Source organism: Salvia hispanica, chromosome 1, assembly GCF_029641045.1.
Source record: "Salvia hispanica isolate PSC_SH4W2 chromosome 1, Shi_PSC_v1, whole genome shotgun sequence".
Taxonomy (NCBI): Eukaryota; Viridiplantae; Streptophyta; class Magnoliopsida; order Lamiales; family Lamiaceae; genus Salvia; species Salvia hispanica.
Genome location: NC_142692.1, coordinates 61,835,403 through 61,856,947, shown reverse-complemented (window position 1 = coordinate 61,856,947; position 21,545 = coordinate 61,835,403). Strand labels below are relative to the sequence as shown.

The window sequence follows — 21,545 nt, the reverse complement described above, 5'->3', positions numbered from 1 at the left end:
AACGCACCCTTATAGTATTTCATTTTGTTTCTATATTAATTTTGTTGAGTTCTTGATTTTTTCCTATAGTTGTCTTTGTTTGAGTTTTGAAACTTATTTGGAAAGTTACATCTGTTAGACTGTTACAACACAACTTATAAGCAGTCTGATTTCATTGCATTTTTTTTCTCTTTTTCATCTCTACAAATTAATTAATTAATTTTAACGAATGGAGATGGTCCAAACCAAAATGCATCTAAGTCTAAAAATGCAGCCCAAATCTTGGCTCTAGGATTAAATGATCTAATGATTAATAATTAACAAAAAACACGAAAATTAATTATTAATTAGTTTTAGGTTATTTTACGAAATTTGGATTTGATGTCATTTTTAGTTCATTTTAGGTCATTTATTATCAAAAATGACCTAAAAATACACTAACGATGACCTACATATGCTCTGTGTATGACTTTATTCTGTATTTTTATATTAAAATCTAGTTTTGCATAGATAAAACCCTTTTAAGCAATAGGCAACTTTCTTGCCAAAATGACAACTCTCCTTTTATATTGCAAAAATGAAAACCCCGCACCTTGAATATAGATAAGAAAGCTGGTCCTTCACTTTATCAAGAAGCCCAACCCAACCAATCCTGCTAGGTTGGAGAAGATCTTTCTATTCACTTAAAAGTGGAGCTGGATCATTCTCATCTTTCAATGAGAGGATTTTTTCAGTAACAAGTTTGCACTTGTTAGATATTGGCTTTGGCTGGTCTCGTGAATTTTATTCGCCACCATAGCTCACATTGATAAGATAAGTCAAGCCCATAAATAAATCTTACACTTCATCTTGCCATGCCTATTAGGAAGTGAGACACTAGTCTGTTTACCTTTAAGCATATTATCATCAACGACTTCATTTCCCCATTTTAAACTTTAAGAAAACTGAAGGGATGTACGAACATTTTTAAAAAATTTGTTGGGTATTTAGTTGTTTGTAAGGGGAGCATTACTTTACGGGGAAGTACTAATGTTATTTGTCATATATTATGCTTATTGAAATTCTTAGAACAATGCTATTTGGGTAGCCCAAACTCGGCAGGCTATGTGAGCTGGCCCAAACGGATTGTGGGTCAACCCGATGTGGATGCTTATTTGTGTTATATGGACATTAATTGAATTGACAAGAGTAAAATATTACTTTTGTGCTTACATTTTTTAAGGTTGTCCATAAAAGGTATGCACAAATGCCAAATGGTATGCAACCTTCGATGGAAATAAGTTTTAAGAAAATTATGATAATATATTACTACAAAAGAAGGGTGTTCACCTAGCATATATTTCCGAGCATGTACGTGCTCGGAATTTTCCTAGCACGTTTATATGAGGTATGCTTTCCACTAACGTTTTATGAGCACAAATTGAATATGCTCGGAAATATATCTAGCACTTGCTAGGTGCTCGGAAACAATGAGGATATTATTTCCGAATCTCACTTTTATCATTTTACTTCTTCCAATTTCTCTCCAACTCGATTTCTTCAATTTTTTCTTACATTTTTTTCATTCTTACCCTGTTATTTCTTCGAATCAAAGTAGTTTCTTTGTCAGTTGTCACCTCGCCTCATTATCTTTTTGTTATCTAAAGGTATAATTTTTATTTATTAGTTATTCTCTCTGACTTCTATGGCTAAATAATTAAAAATATTATTATATCTATTTTAATTTATATTAATTTTATACTATAGGATAGTAAAATGAATAGGTTACATTAATTTATTTTTTGATCTAATGACTAATTTATAGTGGACTTACCCATGAAAATGATAAATTAGCTAATTATTCTATGCCAAATTTCTCTAGATAAGAAACTTGAGAATTTTAATAACTTCGAAATAGTTTTTTTTCTCTAAGTAATGGCCTTAACTTAAAAGTGTAACGCTTTTATTCAAGTGCTAACGCATCATGTGCACTTCATTATAATTTTGATGATCAATAGTATAATTTTTATTTGCTAATTATTTTCTCTAAATTCATTGTTAATTTATTGAATATATTATTTTATTTGTTTTGATTTATATCAATTTCATACTACAGGATAGTGAAATGGATAAAGTTCCAGGTTGAGAGTGGATGTATGCGACAAATTATCCTACCGGAGAATTCAATCGTAATTTTATCGATGAGTTAGATGTCTTTATAAATTTTGTAGTGTTATATCCCTCTAAAATGGATAGTTCGAAAATTAGATGTCCATGTGCATGTTACAAATATTTTTCTACTGATACGGTGAAAGAGCACCTTGTGAAAAGGAGGTTTACTCCAAATTACTATAATTGGAGATTTCATTGAGACGTTGAAGCGTCGTCCAGTTCCATACCACTTTATTGAACGATTAAAAGATAGAAACATATTCCACTTTTTCAAGCAATGCCTAATCACAGTCGTTGATTACTTAATCTGACACAAGTTTAGTCCAAAAAATAAGCTAAATTATTACTTCCTCCGTCCTCCAAAATTCGTCACTATTTGACTCGGCATGGGTATTAAGAAATGTAATAGAAATTAGGTTGAAAAAGTTAGTGGTAAGTGGATCCTACTTTTATATATTAGTTTTAAAATAAAATGTGAGGAATAATGAGTTAGTGGGATGTGGGTTCCACTACTAAAAATGGTAAAAGTGAAAGGTGATAAATTATTAGGGACAGACATAAAAGGAAATAAGTGACAAATTTTCAGAGACAGAAAGGGGAGTAATTTATTTGTGACGTTGGTATTATTAACTGTACGTTTGTGTTAACCAACAATATGAACTCATATATTGATCTACTAATATATTTATGGGTCATGTAACATGTTTATATGTTATATAGTTTTTGTGTAACTAAATAGCTAAGAGTTAAAAAGATATGTTGCCTCAATATCAATATCAGATAATGATTTTTATTACTAAGACTTTTTTTCTTATCAAACACTTCCTCTGTCCGCGAATAGGAGTCCCGGGTTTCTATTTTAGTCCGCGAATAGAAGTCCCGGTTCACTTTTACCATAAACGATAATAGGGTCTCACCTTTTACTAACTCATTCACACACATTTCATTTTAAACTAATATATACAAGTGGGATCCCTATACCACTAACTTTTTTCCACTCACTTTTCTTAACATTTCTTAAAACCCGTGCCGCCCATAAATGGGACTCCTAATGGCGGACGGAGTGAGTAATGCGTTAGGACACTGAATTGTTAGATGTATAGTCCAAATTATAGTCCGGGCTATAGTCCGCCCACTGCAGACACTTGGACTATAGTTTTCTATTTTTTATTTTTTTATCTTATTTTCCATTCTATAAATACATCACTTTATTTCTCACACTTTCTAATCTCTTTTCCCAATCCACTTCTCATCGAAAAAATTTGATCATGTAACCGTTGACATTATATAGTTTTTTAGTATTTCGCGTTATACTTTTTCAGCTTTTTAATAAAACAAAGATTTTCATATTGTAGTCTTAAATTAGTGTATATTTTATTTTTTTATTATATTTAAAAACAAAAAAAAAATTAAAAATAAATACAAAATGGTTGCTAAAGATAGGGCGGGCTATAGTTTGCCCAGTGCAGGCGAAGAGGTAGGACTATAAAATACTGACATGGAGGACTATAAAATGGTATGGGGAAGGCTGTGGGAATAATCCGCCCCATTATGGATGCTCTTAGTGGCTAATTAAGCCCTGCCATTTACTGTATTGTACTCTCTCCGTCCCACTTTAGGAGTCCCGGTTTACTACTTTTGGGTGTCCCACTTTAGGAGCCCCGGTTAGAATATTCCATAATTGGTAATAGGCCCCACAATCCACTTATCTTTTTCCACTCACATTTTATTATAAAACTAATATATAAAAGTAGGACCCACATTCCACTATCTCTTTTCACCAACTTTCCTTTATAGGAGTATTTCTTAAAACATGTGCCGAACTCAACGGGGACTCCTAAAGTGGGACGGAGGGAGTAATATTTTTAGGTTTTTTTTATTTTCATAGAGTAATCATATTCCACCAATCAAGTTCACAAGGATTCCAAATGATTTTTCCACATCGATTCAATTTTAGCAAATAGCCAAATATATTCAAATGTGAAAATACAAACTTGGTGTATTTTTTGCGATTATAAATAACATATTGATGCGAGCGAGCTTACTTATCCAGTTATCCTTTCTTTTATGTTGAGTGTGTGGACACATTACTTCACAACTCTCTTTTCCCTACTGATCTACTAACTATAGTAAATCCATTTTAATTAGAATCTCTAATTAACTACAAGATGTAGGCGTGACAAATAAGCTAAGAAGAGTATCAAATTAAATTCTTAGCGTATTCAGCTTCAATCGGTAGAAGAAGTGGTAGTGTAAGAGCAGACACAAACTGACGCTGAAAATGGCAATTAAATGAATTCAGCATATATTTCAGCAACTGTTGCATTTTCAACTACCAATAATTGATTGCATTACTCTAACTTTTATTGGAAAGGAAGCATGCAAAACTAACTAAGAGCATCCACGATGTGTCCGTGTGAGTTAGTTCAATTAAGAGCATCCACAATGTGTTTATATGAGTTGGTCAAGCGGTAGAGACCAAAAGTCTCAGATTCGAGTTCTCTGTTGCGCTACCTTTAAATTTAAAGTTATTTAACCATCCAATAAAAAAGAGCATCCACAATGGGGCGCCCTCATCCACCTGCAGTGGAACACCCTATAGCTTTAACTACTACTCCATCCGTCCCGCTTTAGCAGTCCCATTGACTTTTTTGCACTTATTTTGTAAAAATGATAATAAATAATTAAAGTGGAGAAATAATAAAGTAAAAAAGAGAATAATATAGAGAAGAGTCTTATCTACATTATTCTCTTTTTTACTTTATTATTTCTCCACTTTAACTATTTATTATCATTTTCACAAAACGAGTGCAGAAAAGTCAATGGGACTGCTAAAGCGGGACGGATGAAGTAGTATTTTGTATTTTTTTTTATGTTTGCAAATATATCAATTAGCAACATAAATATAAAAACACAACAAATAAAAGGCACACCCTATTGTCAATATTTATTTTTTATATTTTATATTTTATGTTTGCTAATACGGAAAATCGCCGGAATTCATTCTTGAATTTAGAGAGAAATTGGAGTGAAAGGTGTGAAATGAAGTAAAAAATATTGGTGATATATATAGAAGAAAATATATAAAAAAAAAATTAGTAAAGAAAAGGAAAATGCATTGCATCGTCAGGACCCCCGCAATGGGTGGAGGATGAAAAAATCGGCTGATCGTCCGCGGACGCAGAGGAAGGAGAGCGCATCGTCCGCCCACCTGCAGTGGTGGACGATTGGGGGGAGGATGCTTCGGGCGGGCTATCCTCCGCCCCATTGTGGATGTTCTGAGTACGAAGTAATGTAACATAACTTGTAAAATGGTGCTCAGATCGTGGAATTTATTACTTATGTAACTCAAATACCATGCATAAGACAATATTTAAAATAATTATTATAATGGTGCTGAGATCGTGTTCATGCTCGGAGGATCTTGAACACAAATCGTCAAGAATCATCATTGATTGAGGTTGCAGTATTTTTACATTTCCATAAAACTCGTAGTATTGTAAATTGTAATTGTACTACTACTTGTAAGGTTGAAGCTAAATATACGTGGACAGATATGTTTTTTACATGGAGTATTACTTTTATCATCAAATTTTCAAAGAAATCAGAATCAAGCGTCTATGTTAAAGGTTGGACGGTCCATGCAGTTTGAGTTGTAGCCTGCACTTTTCCGTTCTTCACGAAACCAAATGGAAGACGGCCTCAATATACGCCTGTAAATACATTCAATAAAACTAAAATATTAGAATAAAATCAAAATTATGTAGTTTTGAACTCTGCTATGGCCCATGGCCGTCGACTTCGAGTGAAAAAGAAATTGCATTAAATCTCAAAAACCATGATCACAATACTAAATAAAATAAAAAATAGTATACTTCCTCCTCCGTCCGCAACTAATTGAGCTCTTTTAACTATGACACTGATTTTAACAAATATAGTAAACAGTAGATTGAAATTAGTAGAATAAATTAGTAGAATGTGGATCATACTTTTATATGATAGTTTTATAATAATAAAATATAATTATAATAAGTTAGTGGTATCTGGGATTTATTACTAAAAGTAGTCTAAACTAAGGGTGTCAATTAATTATAGACAGACAAAAAAAGAAAATTGATATCAAATTAATCGTGGACATAGAGAGGACTAACCAATGTCCCTAATCAATAAATCAAGGGTCGATACACGAAAAAGGGGCACCAAATCCAATCATTCTTAAATAATACTCCCTCCATTCCACTATAATTGAGACGTTCCTTTTTACATGAGTTTAAAAAAAAATGTTTGTTGTGTAAAATGGAGGAAGAGAAAAGTTATAGAGGAAATATTAGATAGAATAAAATAAAAAAAAATAAATAAAATAGAGAGAATGAAAAAGGAAAAAAAAAAATTGGATTGATTATTACCATATAGGAAAATTACTCAAAAACAACTCAACTATGTTAGAAGAGTACTACTGTTACTACTCCATGTGATGAACATAGTTAGTATCTCTTTTCATTTTAGTTCATTTTAAAAATTAATCTATATCTAAATTCTAATGAGACTGCATTAGAAACCTTAGCCATTACATGCGACTGCATATGGCCACAATAGCTACAAAAGACAACATTTCATGCCTTCCTTAAATCAATTAAACACTGTTATCAATCGTGATATTATTCCAGAAAACTCGCAGCCAAAAAATGCTCCGATAAAACCAAATAAAAAACACAAGTCACATGTAAACGAAGGCATTCTTCTTCAAATCACGCCAAACTCTACTCATCCACGCCATCACATGACTAATCCATCCATACCTACGCATTCATGCCATCCTCGCCCTATATAAACCCTACACACTTTCCACCATATCCACACCACCAAAATGTCCATCTCCTTCACGTCTTCCTCTGCAATTCCAACATTTTTGCTGATATTCTTACTCAGTTCAGCCATAGCTGATGATACAGTTCCGAAAAAAATTGGTAATGGCTACCGCTTGGTTTCCATCCAAAAATCCTCCAATGGTGGCCTCGTCGGCTTACTTCAGCTCAAACAGGAAAACAACATCTACGGCGCCGATATCCCCCAACTTAAGCTCTCCGTCAAGTAAAGCTTTCTAATTAATCAATCATTCCTACTCAATTTCGATTTTCGTCGGATTTATGAGCTAATTAATTAATTACGATTTCGACAGGCACGAGAGTGGTAGCCGTTTGAGAGTCCACATCACCGACGCGGAGAAGCAGAGGTGGGAGGTTCCGTACAATCTGCTGCCGCGGGAGAAGCCGCCGGCGCTCGGCCGCGGGAGGAAGCTGGAGGCGTCGGAATACGCGGGAAAGGAGCTTATCTTCGCGTACACTAGCGATCCGTTCAGCTTCTCCGTTTCACGCAGATCCAACGGCCAGATTCTGTTCGACTCACGCGCGGAAGCATCCGATCCGTACAGCGATTTGGTGTTCAAAGAGCAGTATCTAGAAATATCGACGAAATTGCCGAGTAACGGTTCGCTGTATGGACTGGGGGAGAACACGCAGCCGCACGGGATTAAGCTGTACCCTAACGATCCGTACACTCTGTACACCACGGATGTATCGGCGATTAATCTGAATGTGGATTTGTACGGGTCCCACCCGGTGTATATGGAGGTGAGGAATGATGGTGGAGAAGCGAGCGCTCACGCGGTTCTGCTGCTCAACAGTAACGGGATGGATGTTTTCTACAGGGGAGATTCGTTGACGTATAAGGTAATTGGGGGTGTTTTCGACCTTTACTTCTTCTCTGGCCCCACGCCACTCGCCGTCGTCGATCAGTACACCGCCTTTGTTGGCCGCCCGGCGCCTATGCCCTACTGGGCTTTCGGTCAGTGTTTTTTTGTCCCGTCTCTGTTTTTTGTTCATCGCGTCTTTAATTTAGTCAGTAAATTACTCCCTCAAATCCCTATTAAATAATCTCATACTCCTATTTCGTGTTTGGACTAATACAACAAATGTCCCAATTTTACTTTTTAGTACTCCTTCCATCCCACAAAGATTGTCCCACTTTGACCGGACACGAGTTTTAATAAATGTAATGAAAAGTAAGTTGAAAAAGTTAGTGGAATGTGGATCCTACTTTTATATATTAGTTTTATAATAAAATGTGAGTAGGAATAGGTTAGTGGAATATGAGGCCCACTACCTAAAATGGTAAAAAGTGAAATGAGACAAACTTTGTGGGACGTCCCGAAATAGAAAAATGGGACAATCTTTGTGGGACGGAGGGAGTACTATTTTTCATAATGTACCTATAATACACTTAATCTAGTCTCACTTATATTTTATTAGTATAACCGTATAAGATTAATACTCCTCCATCCCATTAAATTGACTCATTTCTTTTTCGCACATATTCTGAGAAAATGATAGTAGTAAATAGTTAACGTGGAGAAAAAGTAAATTAAGATAGAGAATACTCCATATAGTTAGAGTCTCTTCTACATTATTGTCGCTCTTGATTTAATTTCTCTCAACTTTAACTATTTATTGTCATTTTTCTAAAACAAGTGCGAAAAAAGAAAAAAAGTCGTCTTAACTGTAACAGAGGGAGTATATAAAAGTAGAATCTACTCTACTTATTTTTACCAATAAAAATAAACAATTTCTTAAAATTCATATCGGTCAAAATATGAGATATTTAGCCAAATATTCGTTAGACCTTAGCTAAACATGACCAGTAGAAGTTAGTACCGCAATTTGAGTATTACCTCTCTTAATAAGTAGAACGATTGGAACAAATTTTTTTTATAAGTAACCACTAATTACTTATCTGTCTCCAAAGTTTGCGTGGGATGGTTTCAGGATTGAATACAGTCAATGACAAATATGTACACATGATTTAAGTTAGAGAACTGCTTACTCTTTTTTGGTCAATTACATAAATGTCATGATGCTTCCAAAATTTATTTATTTTTCTCCAGTTTCTATATCATGCATATTTTCATCTCTTCAATCTTTTTAATGTAATTTATCACTTTTCAATCATCTGAGCATCGTTTTCTAGATGATGTTTTTTGAAATAAAAATGCTAATTTAATATGAGTATGAATGTATGATTGAACCTAGAAAAATCAAACATTTATATATTGAACGCACGGGCTTAGCCTACATATTCATTGATGCCAAAGAAGTCAGACTCAGCCAGCTTTGGTCCAGGTTTATATGGCAAACTATTTATTAGTCCGATCTATACAGGTTTCCATCAATGCAGATGGGGATACCACAACTTATCAGTTGTGGAAGACGTCGTCGACAGCTACAAGAGAGCGAAGATCCCACTCGACGTGATATGGAACGATGACGATCACATGGACGGACACAAGGACTTCACTCTCAACCCTCAAAACTACCCCCGTCCCAAGCTTCTTGCTTTTTTGGAAAAGATCCATGCCCAAGGCATGAAGTATATTGTCATCATAGACCCTGGGATCGGCGTCAACACCACCTATGGCGTCTACCAGCGCGGCCTTGCCAGCGACGTCTTCATCAAGTACCACGGCCAGCCCTTCCTCGCCCAAGTCTGGCCCGGAGCTGTCAACTTCCCTGACTTCCTCAACCCAAAGACAGTCCAGTGGTGGGGCGATGAAGTCCGTCGTTTCCACGAGCTTGTTCCTGTTGACGGCCTTTGGATTGACATGAATGAGGCCTCCAACTTCTGCAACGGCCTGTGCACCATCCCACACGACAGGATCTGCCCCAACGGGACAGGACCGGGCTGGGAGTGTTGCCTCGACTGCAAGAACATCACCTCCACAAGGTGGGACGACCCGCCCTACAAGATCAATGCATCGGGTATACAAGCACCTATAGGCTACAAGACCATCGCAACGAGTGCTTATCACTACAATGGTGTGTTGGAGTACGATGCTCACAGTTTGTACGGGTTCTCACAGTCGATCGCCACCCACAAGGCGCTGCAGGGGCTGCAGGGGAAGCGCCCGTTCATTTTATCGCGCTCCACCTACGTCGGTTCAGGGAAGTACGCGGCACATTGGACAGGGGATAACAAGGGGACATGGGAGGATTTGAAGTACTCAATCTCCACAATGCTCAACTTTGGCATATTTGGTGTTCCAATGGTGGGGTCAGACATCTGTGGATTCTACCCTGCTCCAACGGAGGAGCTCTGCAATCGCTGGATCGAGCTCGGGGCATTCTACCCCTTCTCAAGAGATCATGCAAACTTCTACTCTCCTAGACAAGAGCTTTACCAGTGGGAGTCAGTTGCAGAGTCAGCAAGAAACGCTTTAGGCATGAGGTACAAGCTTCTGCCTTATCTCTACACGCTCAGCTACGAGGCTCACACCACGGGCGCGCCCATCGCCCGTCCATTGTTCTTCACCTTCCCAAACGAGGCCAAACTATACGATCTAAGCACCCAATTCCTTCTTGGGAGCAATGTGATGGTGTCCCCTGTTCTTGAACCAAACAAGACGACGGTCGAGGCAGTGTTCCCTCCAGGCAGCTGGTACGACATGTTCGATCTTGCAAAGGTGATAGCGTCGAAAGACTTGAGCCCCGTGGTGCTGGATGCGCCGCTACATACTATCAACGTGCATTTGTATGAAAACGCCATAATCCCAATGCAGCAGGGAGGGTTGATATCTAAGGAAGCAAGAACCACGCCTTTCACACTAGTTGTTGCCTTCCCGCTCGGGGCCAAGAAAAGCAAGTGCGAGGGGAGGCTCTTCCTCGACGACGACGAGCTGCCAGAGATGAAGGTGGCGGCAGGGACATCGACCTATGTAGAGCTGTATGCCAAGGTGAGTAATGGCAAGGTAAAGGTGTGGTCCAAGGTTCGAGAAGGCGAGTTCGCGGTAGATAAGGGTTTGATTGTGGGGAAAGTGGTTGTGCTTGGGTTACAGGGGAGCGCTGCTAGTAGCGCCGTTGAAGTTGAGGTGGAAGGGAGGGCGGTGGCGGATGCTTCTGCAGCGGAGGTGAGCACATTGGAGCATCGGATGGCGATGGAGGCAGAAGCAGTGGGGGAGAGGAAGCATGTTATGGTGGAGATCGGAGGGTTGGAGCTGCCTGTAGGGAAGAAGTTTAGTATGACATGGAAGATGAGAATCAAAGGCTGAGGATTCATTCTTTGTATGTAATTGCAATTAATTTATCTCTAATTTGTTATGCTGTAGATCTACTGATACTGAGTGGGGAATTTAGGTTGTCAATGGTGAGGAGATGAAGGTGGAACATTTTACATTTCACTCCATTCAATCGCTTCAACACTTGATGAGATTTGCCTAATATGTTTATTATGCATAAATAAAGAGTGGAAAATGAGATAATATGTTTATTATGCATAAATAAAGATTGGAAAATGAGATTTGGGATTGTTATAAAATGCAAACTTATTCATGAATAAAGATTGGAATCGAATGAAGTTGCCTAAATTGTTTGTTATGTAAGATTTGGTGACATCTCTGCGAATCTGACAAAGAAATTGGAACTATGTGTAAGTAATCGACCCACTAAAGTTTCAACCTTATACTCCATTTAATATACCACATAGTTTTGCAAGTGATTGTCTATAAATAATTAAATCATTTTCCTACTTTGCTTGTGGAAAATATAATGTAATGCAGTCATAAATTTTAGTGGATCGTGATAAAAATTCTACATAAATAGTACTTCCTCTGTCACAACGTATTTGAGTCATATTTCCTTTTGGATTATTCTAATGTAATTGAATGATTTCTTCTTCTTTTTTTAAGAAAAAACTCTATCTTTTCTTATACTTAACTATGTCTTTATCTATCTACTTTACTCTCTCCACATTAACTTTTACTACATATGTCAATTTCTTAAAGAGTAAAGGCCAAAATTGGTCCTGAACATATAATCATTTTACCTTTTTGGTCCTAAACATTATCTTTTGGATTTTTTTGGTCCTGAACATATGGAAATTTGATCATTTTGGTCCTCCGTCAACATTTCCGTTAAAAACTAACGGTCAACGGGTGTAATCCTGATTTTGACCAAATTAAATTTTTAATTCTGATTTTTTACTCCCTAATTAATTCTTTAATTATTTTAATAAATATATTCTTTTAAAATTAGAGAATCCCAAGGCGAACCCCTTTCTCTCTCCCCACCCTTATTTCTTCCGATTCTAGAAACGGCGAACCTGTCGACTTCTTCTCCCCAGCTCCCGTCGCCCTCACACCGGCGACTGCTGGAGGCAGATTACTACTCCCTCCATTACATCGGTCAAACTCTCTCTCTCTTAACCTCTCCTCTTCACCCACAAGAGCAAATCCCCAATTCTGTCGACACAACCGAGAAGACTCCAAACCTACCGATGTCGTCACCGAATCCTCACCCCTCGCTGGAATCGCTCTAAGCCGTAAAAATACGATTGATTCATCAAAAATTCAGAAATTGCATTTTCAACTATGGATTCGTCTCCAATTTTATTTATTAGACTTTACCACCAAAATCCCCAAATTTAACTAAAAGAAGAGAAATCAGGAACAACAGTAGGCACAAAAAATACGATTTTTATTAAATTCACAGAGACGATCAGAGAGAAAAACATATCAACACTAAATTCAGAAAATTCAGAGCTCGCTCGAATCAATTCGCGGCGATCTCATCGGGCTCTTCGTAGTTTGGGTCCTTGGCGTGGACGTCGGTGCGGCCGAGCTCCACCGTGGAGTAGCCGTCGCCGGCCCACGTGGTGGCGTAGCACCGAAAGCATTGAATTGATTTTGTTATTGAATTGATTCATTCTAATTTTAAAAGAATATATTTATTAAAATAATTAAAGAATTAATTAGGGAGTTAAAAATCAGAATTAAAAGTTTAATTTGGTCAAAATCGGGATTAAATCCGTTGACCGTTAGTTTTTAACGGAAATGTTGACGGAAGACCAAAATGATCAAATTTCCATATGTTCAGGACCAAAAAATCCAAAAGATAATGTTTAGGACCAAAAAGATAAAATGGTCATATGTTCAGAACCAATTTTAACCTTTACTCTTTCTTAAATTCCGTGCCAAATTGAAATGTCCCAACTTGCTTAGGACGAAGGGAGTATAAAAGATAGTAGATTCATAGATATATCATAAATCCTTGAATAATAAATTCATGGGCAAATCATAAATCATTATACAATTATTTAATTATTTAAGAGTTAGAGCTATCTCCAATTGTACACTAAAACTAGTCCCATTTTTAGTTTTTGAGTCAAAAGTACACCATCCGTCCCATAAAAATAGGAACTTTGGAAATAACATGGATTTTAATGTAAAATCTGTAAGTAAGAGAGGGATAGAGAGAAAAAGTAATAATAGTATTATAAGTGGAGAATGAGGTCCACCTCATAAGAGAGAAAAACTTACTAAATATAGATAGAGACTATTTTTGGACGGACCAAAAAAAAAAAACTATTTTTATTAAACATAGGGAGTACCTATTTTAAGGTTTGCACTATTACAAAACCAAATTTTTTAAAAAAAATTTTGTGGGAAGAAATACATAATATTCTTTTAAGTTTGAACTTAGTGTAAATGGTTAGAGTAAAATCATACTCCCTCCGTCCCGGAGTATTAGACTCACTTCTTTTGGGCACATGATTTAAGGAATTGATATTTAAATGGTTAAAGTGGAGAGAGTAAAGTATGAGAGAGAGAAAAAGTAGGAGAGATAAGAGAGAAAAAAGTAGGTGGGGAATAAAATAAGATAAATGCTTTTTGCTAAAAAAGGAAACGAGTCTAATATGTTGGGACATCCCAAAAAGGAAAGTTGGTCTAATACCTTGGGACGGAGGGAGTATTTGATAGGAAATTTACACTAATATGGGTTTGAATTTAATGTAAATAGTTAGAGATGCTCTTAGAACACATTTATTGCATGAAAGAGGTTGGAATTTAGGGTTGAAAATTTTCACATGACACGAACATGCGAAGTTAATGAATTTAAGTCAAACTTTATTATGTTTGTATCCTTACCGATCGACTAATTATGAATTCCATAATTTCCGGTAGGGTTCCATTCAAAAAATAAATATTACTCTCCCAGTCCCACAAGAATATGCATTTTTGGTTTAATATAAATTTTAACGTATAATTGGTAAAATAAGATAGAGGTGGAAAAAAGAAGTAATTAAATAATTAAGTGGAGAATGAGTCACCCCGCATTAATAATAAAAAGAGTTTCCAAAATTGCAAGTGCATACTCTTGTGGTACGAACTAAAAAGGAAAGAGTGCATACTCTTGTGGGACGGAGTGAGTATTATTCTAATTATTTTTATTTAAAAAATATACTTCAATTTTATTATCAAGGTTTGAGTAAAATTATATTTAAAAATCAATTTTAATTACGTAATATTATTTTTTTATCATGTAAATCAAGTTCATACTGTTATTAAAACTGTTTCTTCAGTCTTTTCATAACCAAACCGAAATATCATAATAACCCAAACAATTACAGCCAAAATTTATAACTGGAACCGCACCGATTTATAGGTTACACAAAATAACTAAAATCAGAGTCTGTCATTAATTAACAGCTTGCAGGCCCAAAATTCTCACTTCTACCAGCCTTTATTTATTACGCCACCCCTCTCACCATATTTTCTCTAAAAATTGCGTGGGACTTGCATTAGCACATTCTGAAGGTCATTGGAAAAGATCAACGGGCTTCCTAAAGCGTTCTATTTCTGCCGGAAAGTCACGGAACCGCTGGGTTAATTCAGACCAACTCAATTATTCGTTGGTTTTGCACTATATCGACAATTTCTTTAAAATAATCTTAACTTTCTCTATCGGTCTCTAAATGATGCACGCGAAATACCCATACCCATGATGGAATTCATCATTTTTAGGTATTTTTTTCTTCAAATTCAACAAACTCGTCAAAACAACGGATTTATACAAAGTTAGACAAAAGTTAGGTAAAACTAGGCCCGAAACCAAGTAAATCATACTAATTCAATGATAAGGATTTTGCCCCTATCACAATGCCGGAAACGGATTTACGAAGTCCTGGGAGGCGGAATCATGTCGACCGCGTGCAAAATTAGGGGAACTAACAAGAAAGCGATAAAAATAAAAGATAGGCGAAATTGGTTATTCATTCATTGATTCAAGAAGAGATAACTAACGCCTATTTATAATCTAATGACCCTAGGGTTAGTTCGACTTGGTTCGACTTATGGCCCGAAAAATAACCAACTAAGAAAACCCGGGGAGGAGCATTAAATGGCCCGACACAATTGTTCAAAACAATTAACATAATTCCAAAATAAACTAATTAAATCAAATAAATAACTAACTACTTAACTAACTTTCCAAACTAATGACTACCGATAAAAAAAAACCCTCCATAACGGTTGGGTGATCGTGTGCAACGTTGTATTCCTTATTAAAATATTCAACTTCATTCAAGATGTTCAACTATTATTTTTAATTTGTCCCAATTAAAATGTCTACTTTCTAAATTTGGAAATAAATCACTTTCTCATTGGTCCTTATTAAAAGATTCAACTACATTTTTCTCTCTACTTATTCCAACTAATAATTCCTCTTAAAATTTCGTGCCAATTAAGAATACGTGGACATTTAGAGCTGGGAGTATACCAAACTACTTACCTAATGAGTTTGAGCCCAGCTAATAGATATTGGCCCATCAGGGTTTCGATAGTCCAAATAATTATCATCATTCATCCAATCCAATTATTATATATTTTTTTGAAATAATTAATTACCATCTGCTCAATAATATGCCAATTTCCAACAGCATATTCTAAACGCTATTGATTCGAGCTCCATCGCACCAAAATCTATACAAACAAACCCTATTTCTTATCCGCTTTTTATAAACCACAATTCGTTTCCTTCGCTCTCGATATCCCAATTCTCGCCAAACATGACAAAATTCTCAGCCCATCCCCGGAAAATCAGGCTCTCCTATTCCGATCCCGACGCCACCGATTCATCGTCGGACGAATCCGATCCATCGGCCAGAAAATCCAAGAGAATTGTCCACGAGCTGCTGCTCCCTCTGCTGAAGATTTCCAGCCGAGAAATCGAATCGGAACGCGGCGCCGATGAATTCCAGAATCTGATCGCCGAGAGGAGCTTCGTCGGCGTGCACAAGAGGAAATCGGGGAGGTACGCGGCCGAGGTGAGGGATCGTCGGCTGAAGAAACGCATCTGGCTGGGCACGTTCAACACCGCCGAAGAGGCCTCCGCGGCTTATCTGGCGGCGAAGCGCGAGATCGAGGAGGCGCCGAGAGTCAGAGAGGGGGGAATCGTGTGGGTTGCTTCCGAGAAGACCGGCGGCTCTCCGAATTCGGTTCTCGAAAATTCGTCCGATGAAAGCGGCGGCGGGAAGGATCCGGAGCAGAAAATAGGGTTTCTGTGCGGCGTGCAAATTGTTGACCCGAATGGATATCTGGTTGGGGAATTCAGCAAGCTGGATGATCTGAGCATTGCCACGGCGGAGGACGGCGTCGTTTTGGCAGGTTAAAATTTAGGCTCTTTTAACGCAACTGTAAATCAACAGTTTTTAATTTTTTGTAACATTTTGTTTCCGATTTTAATTGGACTCTCTTCTCTTCATTGGATTTGACGTTCGGTTAAACCGAATTTTTATGGTTACTCTTTATATGCTTCTTTTTTTACTGTCTAATCTAATGGGTGGGCCTTGGAGTTTGGTGTTGGACCCTAAATGAGGCAATTTTTGTTTTTGTTTAATTTGATTTAATTAAATTTATTTTATGATACTACTAAGGAGCAATATATACATGAAGTATTCGTGGAGTACTATAATTTGGTAGTGTCTGTGTTTTTCAATATTAATATATGAATATAAAGGTTTTTTATAATCGAGAGGGTACAAGATGCACTTTTGGTTAAAGAAAGAAAAGTACTAGCAAAAGAAGTAGACATAATAAAATGATGTTTCGTTTTCAATCTTGAACTAATAATATTAATTTTAATAAAACTATATTTGTCTTATTTAAAAGTGATATACATTTTATTTTTTGGAGTGTCGATTTATTCCAAGTTTTTGAGTGTCCTCTTTCTAATACTAATAAAAGTTCATTTTTTTTCTAAAGTACTTAGCATCTATACTAAATAACATTGTAAAAAAAATTCTAATAATAAAAGAAATGGTATGTTTGAATAAACCGAGAGAGAATAGATGTTACTGCTTAAAGCAGAAGGTTTAGATTTTTAATCAATCATATAGCATAATGTTGTAATATTTATTGAATAGAATTATTATAATAATTTATTTCAAAAGATATGAATATATTGATTATGATATACTATAAGCAAATTTTATAAACAATGTTATTAATTGGATGTCGTCAAAAGATTCTTGATTCTCTGGTGTCTTGATTGTGACCTACTACCAATATAAAAGGTAAATAATTGATGATTAAAAATTTAGTCAAACTATACTTGAAATTTTTTAATATTAGGCACACGTATCGTTTAAATTATTTGGAAATCCATGTAATAAACGAATTCCCTTACAAATTATATTAAAATCCTTAAATCTTGTCCCAAACAATTTATGATGATTAGAGCTTATCTATATAAGTATGGATAACTCTCTTTTTATAAAATCTTTTAAAGATAATTTTCTATAAAATTATTTTACTGAAAACTTTCTCCTGATTAAAATAACCTTGTAGTTAATGCTTTTTAGTAATTTCTATTTTTCTGAACTCGATCTGTCCCATAATAAAAGTCTTATTTTGCTATTTCAGTTCGTCCTATGATAAGAGCCCTGTTTCACTTTTACCATAAATGGTAAGTAGACCTCGTATTCCACCAACTTATTCCACTCACATTTTATTATAAAGCTAATATATATAAGTGAGACATATATTTCATTAACTTATTCAATTCACTTTTCTTTATATTTTTTTAAAACTGGTATTATAACCAAATATAACTTTTATTATGGGACGGGTAGAGTTTTTTTAATACGCGTCTAATTGCTTAATTTTTTAGTTGTGATAAATCATCACATTTTATAAGGGGAATAAAAAAGCATCACCTTACAACAGGCAACAATAAGAATAGCACACATGAAAAGCCCAACTCCCATTTCTGATTAGGGGCATATATGAAAGCTAAATATCCAAAAACCAAAGCTACACCGCGACTGTGCGGTTCAGCCCAATATGAACCTGCTTTGCGTTCGGCCCAAGAATCACTTCATTCTGAGTGTGGTCATTTTTTATCTGGTAATTTTTCGTATTTAACGTTAATTTTTCCATTTAATAAAAAATTCCCATGTGGCTCATATTTCTTGAAACCCAAAAAAAATGAGACTCTTAATGGTAGATAGAGGGAGTACCTTATAGAGTTCTTTTTTATTTGGATAACTCATCTTAAGTCTTAGTATTTTACTTCTTTGTCAATTAATTAGTTTTCGTAATAAAAATACAAAAATATTGAATTGAATAGATAGCCTAAGATATCCAAAAGAATAGATTTATAAAAGGATCTATATCAGAAAAATGAAAGCTAAATATCTAAAAAACATAGCTAGACCGCAACTGTGCAGTTCGGCCCAATCTGAAGCTGATTTGCGTCTGGCCCAAGAATCACTTCATTTTGAGTTTGGTCATTTTTTATCTGATAATTTTTCGTATTTAAAGTTAATTTGTCAAAAAATTTTAGACGCCTGACTAATTTAGGACCTCAAAAAAATTGAAAAGTTCCATTTAATAAAAAATTCCCATGTGGCCCATCGCATTATTCTAGCAGTTTGGAAAGCGCTTCACGGCAAAGATGATAGACCAGGAATTGCAGTCAATCCTCAAATATATCAAGCAGTAAAAACAAATACTCCTATCTCATTGAAAATGAAACATTTTCCTTTTTGATTTATCTCATTAAAAATAAAATGTTTGTAAAATTAGAAACAAGACTCTCTATTTTTCTTCTCTTTTACTATATTCTCTTTTCATTAACTCACAAAACAACACTGCATAAAATCATGTGCCGAAAAGCAAATGTTGCATATTTAATGAGACGAAGGGAGAAAATTGCAAAGGTAACTTTGAGTAGTACTGATTGACAAGTGTGTACAGAATCTCCATTACAGGTTAAAGTGTAGAAAAAGTTACACGGAAGATAAAATCCTTTAATCGATACCAAAAATGTAAACTGTGTTTCAATTCTCACTAAAGAAAATCATAAATTTTGGTCTTGAGAGAATAGTGACAATACTTAAAAAGATCTACAATTTTCTCATATCTGATAAATTGACCTTTCATAACTGAGTCTGATATAGTAGTACAAAACAACAAAACCACATTAAAGTCTGTGCCATCAAAAAATAAAAATGCTCAAATTAGATGATTAAATTAATTCAAGAATTGAAATTTATGTGCATCACAATTGACTGTTCTTGATTGTAGCAAAAAAGTTAAAAGGAAGGGTCAATTAGCCTGTTTATACAAACACTAAATCTAGTTAGCATAACAATGGATGTACAAAGTGTATAACGATTCGAAAAAAACATGGGTATTTTGGACAAGAAAAAAATAAATAAATGTACTACTAATTATGGAGAGGATCTGGGCAGCTAGGAATTTTCCTTTTATTTTCAAGAAAAGTAGAGTTTGTGGGAGTGGTGGAAATTCTAGCTTTGAAATACTCACTAAAAATCTGGGTTTGATTGTTGGCGGAGGGGAATGACCGAATTGCCCCTACCTGGATTTGGCCTGAAATCCAGACATGCATGAGTAGGAGCAGCGCCACCGTCGGAGGGCAAAATGGTCTCTTTCTACCGGAAATGGAGGACATCGCATAATCGAAGTAAAATATTCCCTAATTCTTCTTCCTTGTGTTTGTAGAATCTATGTATATAAACGGAGGCTTCCGAGCTTTACTTTTAATGCTGTTTTCTCTCACTGGAGGCAGAGGGATGAACTCATGCCTAAATGTTCCATTTATAGTATGTTAGAGATTTGGAGAAGAGAGAGAAGGGATGATGGGGATATGTTACAAAATCTCGGTTTTTCTCGTCGAGATTTTATTGTGGTAAAAATCAATTTTATTTTAATATATGCGGTGGGCCCTAATCAACTCAAGTATATCCTGTCTACACGTCGTTAGAAGAACATAGGTCAAATCAATTTGGAATTGTAGCCTTAAATTACTCGTCCCTCCGCCTCACTTTAAGAATCTCAGTTATTTTTCTGCATCCTTTTTATAAAAATAATACTCCCTCTATTCCTTATAATGTATCATCATTTAACTCGACACAAATTTTAAGAAATATAATAAAAAGTTGTTTGAAAAAGTTAATAATATATAAGTCCTACTTTTATAGATTAGTTCTATAATAAAATATAAGTGAAAATAAGCTAATGGAATGTGAGATTTACCATGAAAAATTATAAAAGTAAAGTTGACAAAACTTGTAGGGACAGATGAAAATGGAAATAAGTGACATATTTTCAGGGAGAGACAGAATAATAAATAGTTAAAGTTGAGAGATGATAAAGTAAGAGAGAGAAGAGAATAATCTTGTGAAGACCCTCCGTCCCACTTTAAGAGTCCCGGTTAACCATATTTAGGTGTCCTACTTTAGGAATCCGGTTGAAATATTCCATAAATAATAATAGACTCCGCATTCTACTGACCTTTCTTCACGCACATGTTATTATAAAACTATTATATAAAAATAGGATCAGCATTCTACTATCTTTTTCACCAACTTTCCTTTACATTTCTTAAAACCTACGCCGAACTCAAATGGGACTTCTAAAGTAGGACGGGGGAGTAGTACCTAAAATTTATACTCCTTACGTCCACTCTAAGTAGAGAATTTCTATTTTAGCATGAGATTTTATGTAATGGTATTTTATGAATTTAATGGAGAGAATAACGTAAGATATCAGAGAGAAAAAGTAGAGAGTATGATGTTTCAATTTTTAAAATATGTCCTTTAGAGTGGAATATCCCAAAAAAGAAAATAGCCGCTTAGAATGGGACGAAGGGATAATTTCCAGTATGAATAGTGTCAAGAGAAAAGAAGAAATGCTATAATGAATATTTTCGGGTGGAAGTAGTTTTGTTGAATCAGAGGAATGACAAGATTTATGCAGTGTTATTTTACTAAATATATAGAACCCGTTTGATAAGAAAGTGAGATATGAGAAGATATGTAAAATAAGTTAAGAAATATAGGTTTTATGTCAAGATACGAGATATAAGATTTTTTTCATTGTTGTTTGATAGAAAAGAAATTATTTAAATTTGTATAGTTTTAAAAAAGTAATAATAATTTGATAAATATTGATTCAAGACACATATGTTTGCCCCGGACTTGATCTTGCAAAATATTTCAATAACCCAACAAACCCAACAAGAAATGAAACAATAAAAATGGTGGAAAAGGAAGAAGATGAAGGCGTT

The 21,545-nt window shown here is 35.3% G+C and overlaps 2 protein-coding genes across 2 annotated transcripts; both read left to right on the top strand.

The window, feature by feature from the left end:
• The first annotated feature begins 6,855 nt into the window (after positions 1–6,855).
• Positions 6,856–11,385, top strand: LOC125224266 (alpha-xylosidase 1-like). Its single transcript, XM_048127642.2, has 3 exons — positions 6,856–7,221; positions 7,310–7,974; positions 9,345–11,385. The coding sequence occupies exons 1-3, from the start codon at positions 6,998–7,000 to the stop codon at positions 11,225–11,227; spliced, it is 2,772 nt and encodes a 923-aa protein (XP_047983599.1). The 5' UTR covers positions 6,856–6,997; the 3' UTR covers positions 11,228–11,385.
• Positions 11,386–15,891: 4,506 nt separating this feature from the next.
• LOC125220274 (ethylene-responsive transcription factor ERF118-like) lies at positions 15,892–16,715 on the top strand. Its single transcript, XM_048122432.2, has one exon. It carries the CDS (start codon positions 16,021–16,023, stop codon positions 16,621–16,623), a length of 603 nt encoding a protein of 200 aa, XP_047978389.1. The 5' UTR covers positions 15,892–16,020; the 3' UTR covers positions 16,624–16,715.
• The last annotated feature ends 4,830 nt before the right edge of the window (positions 16,716–21,545 follow it).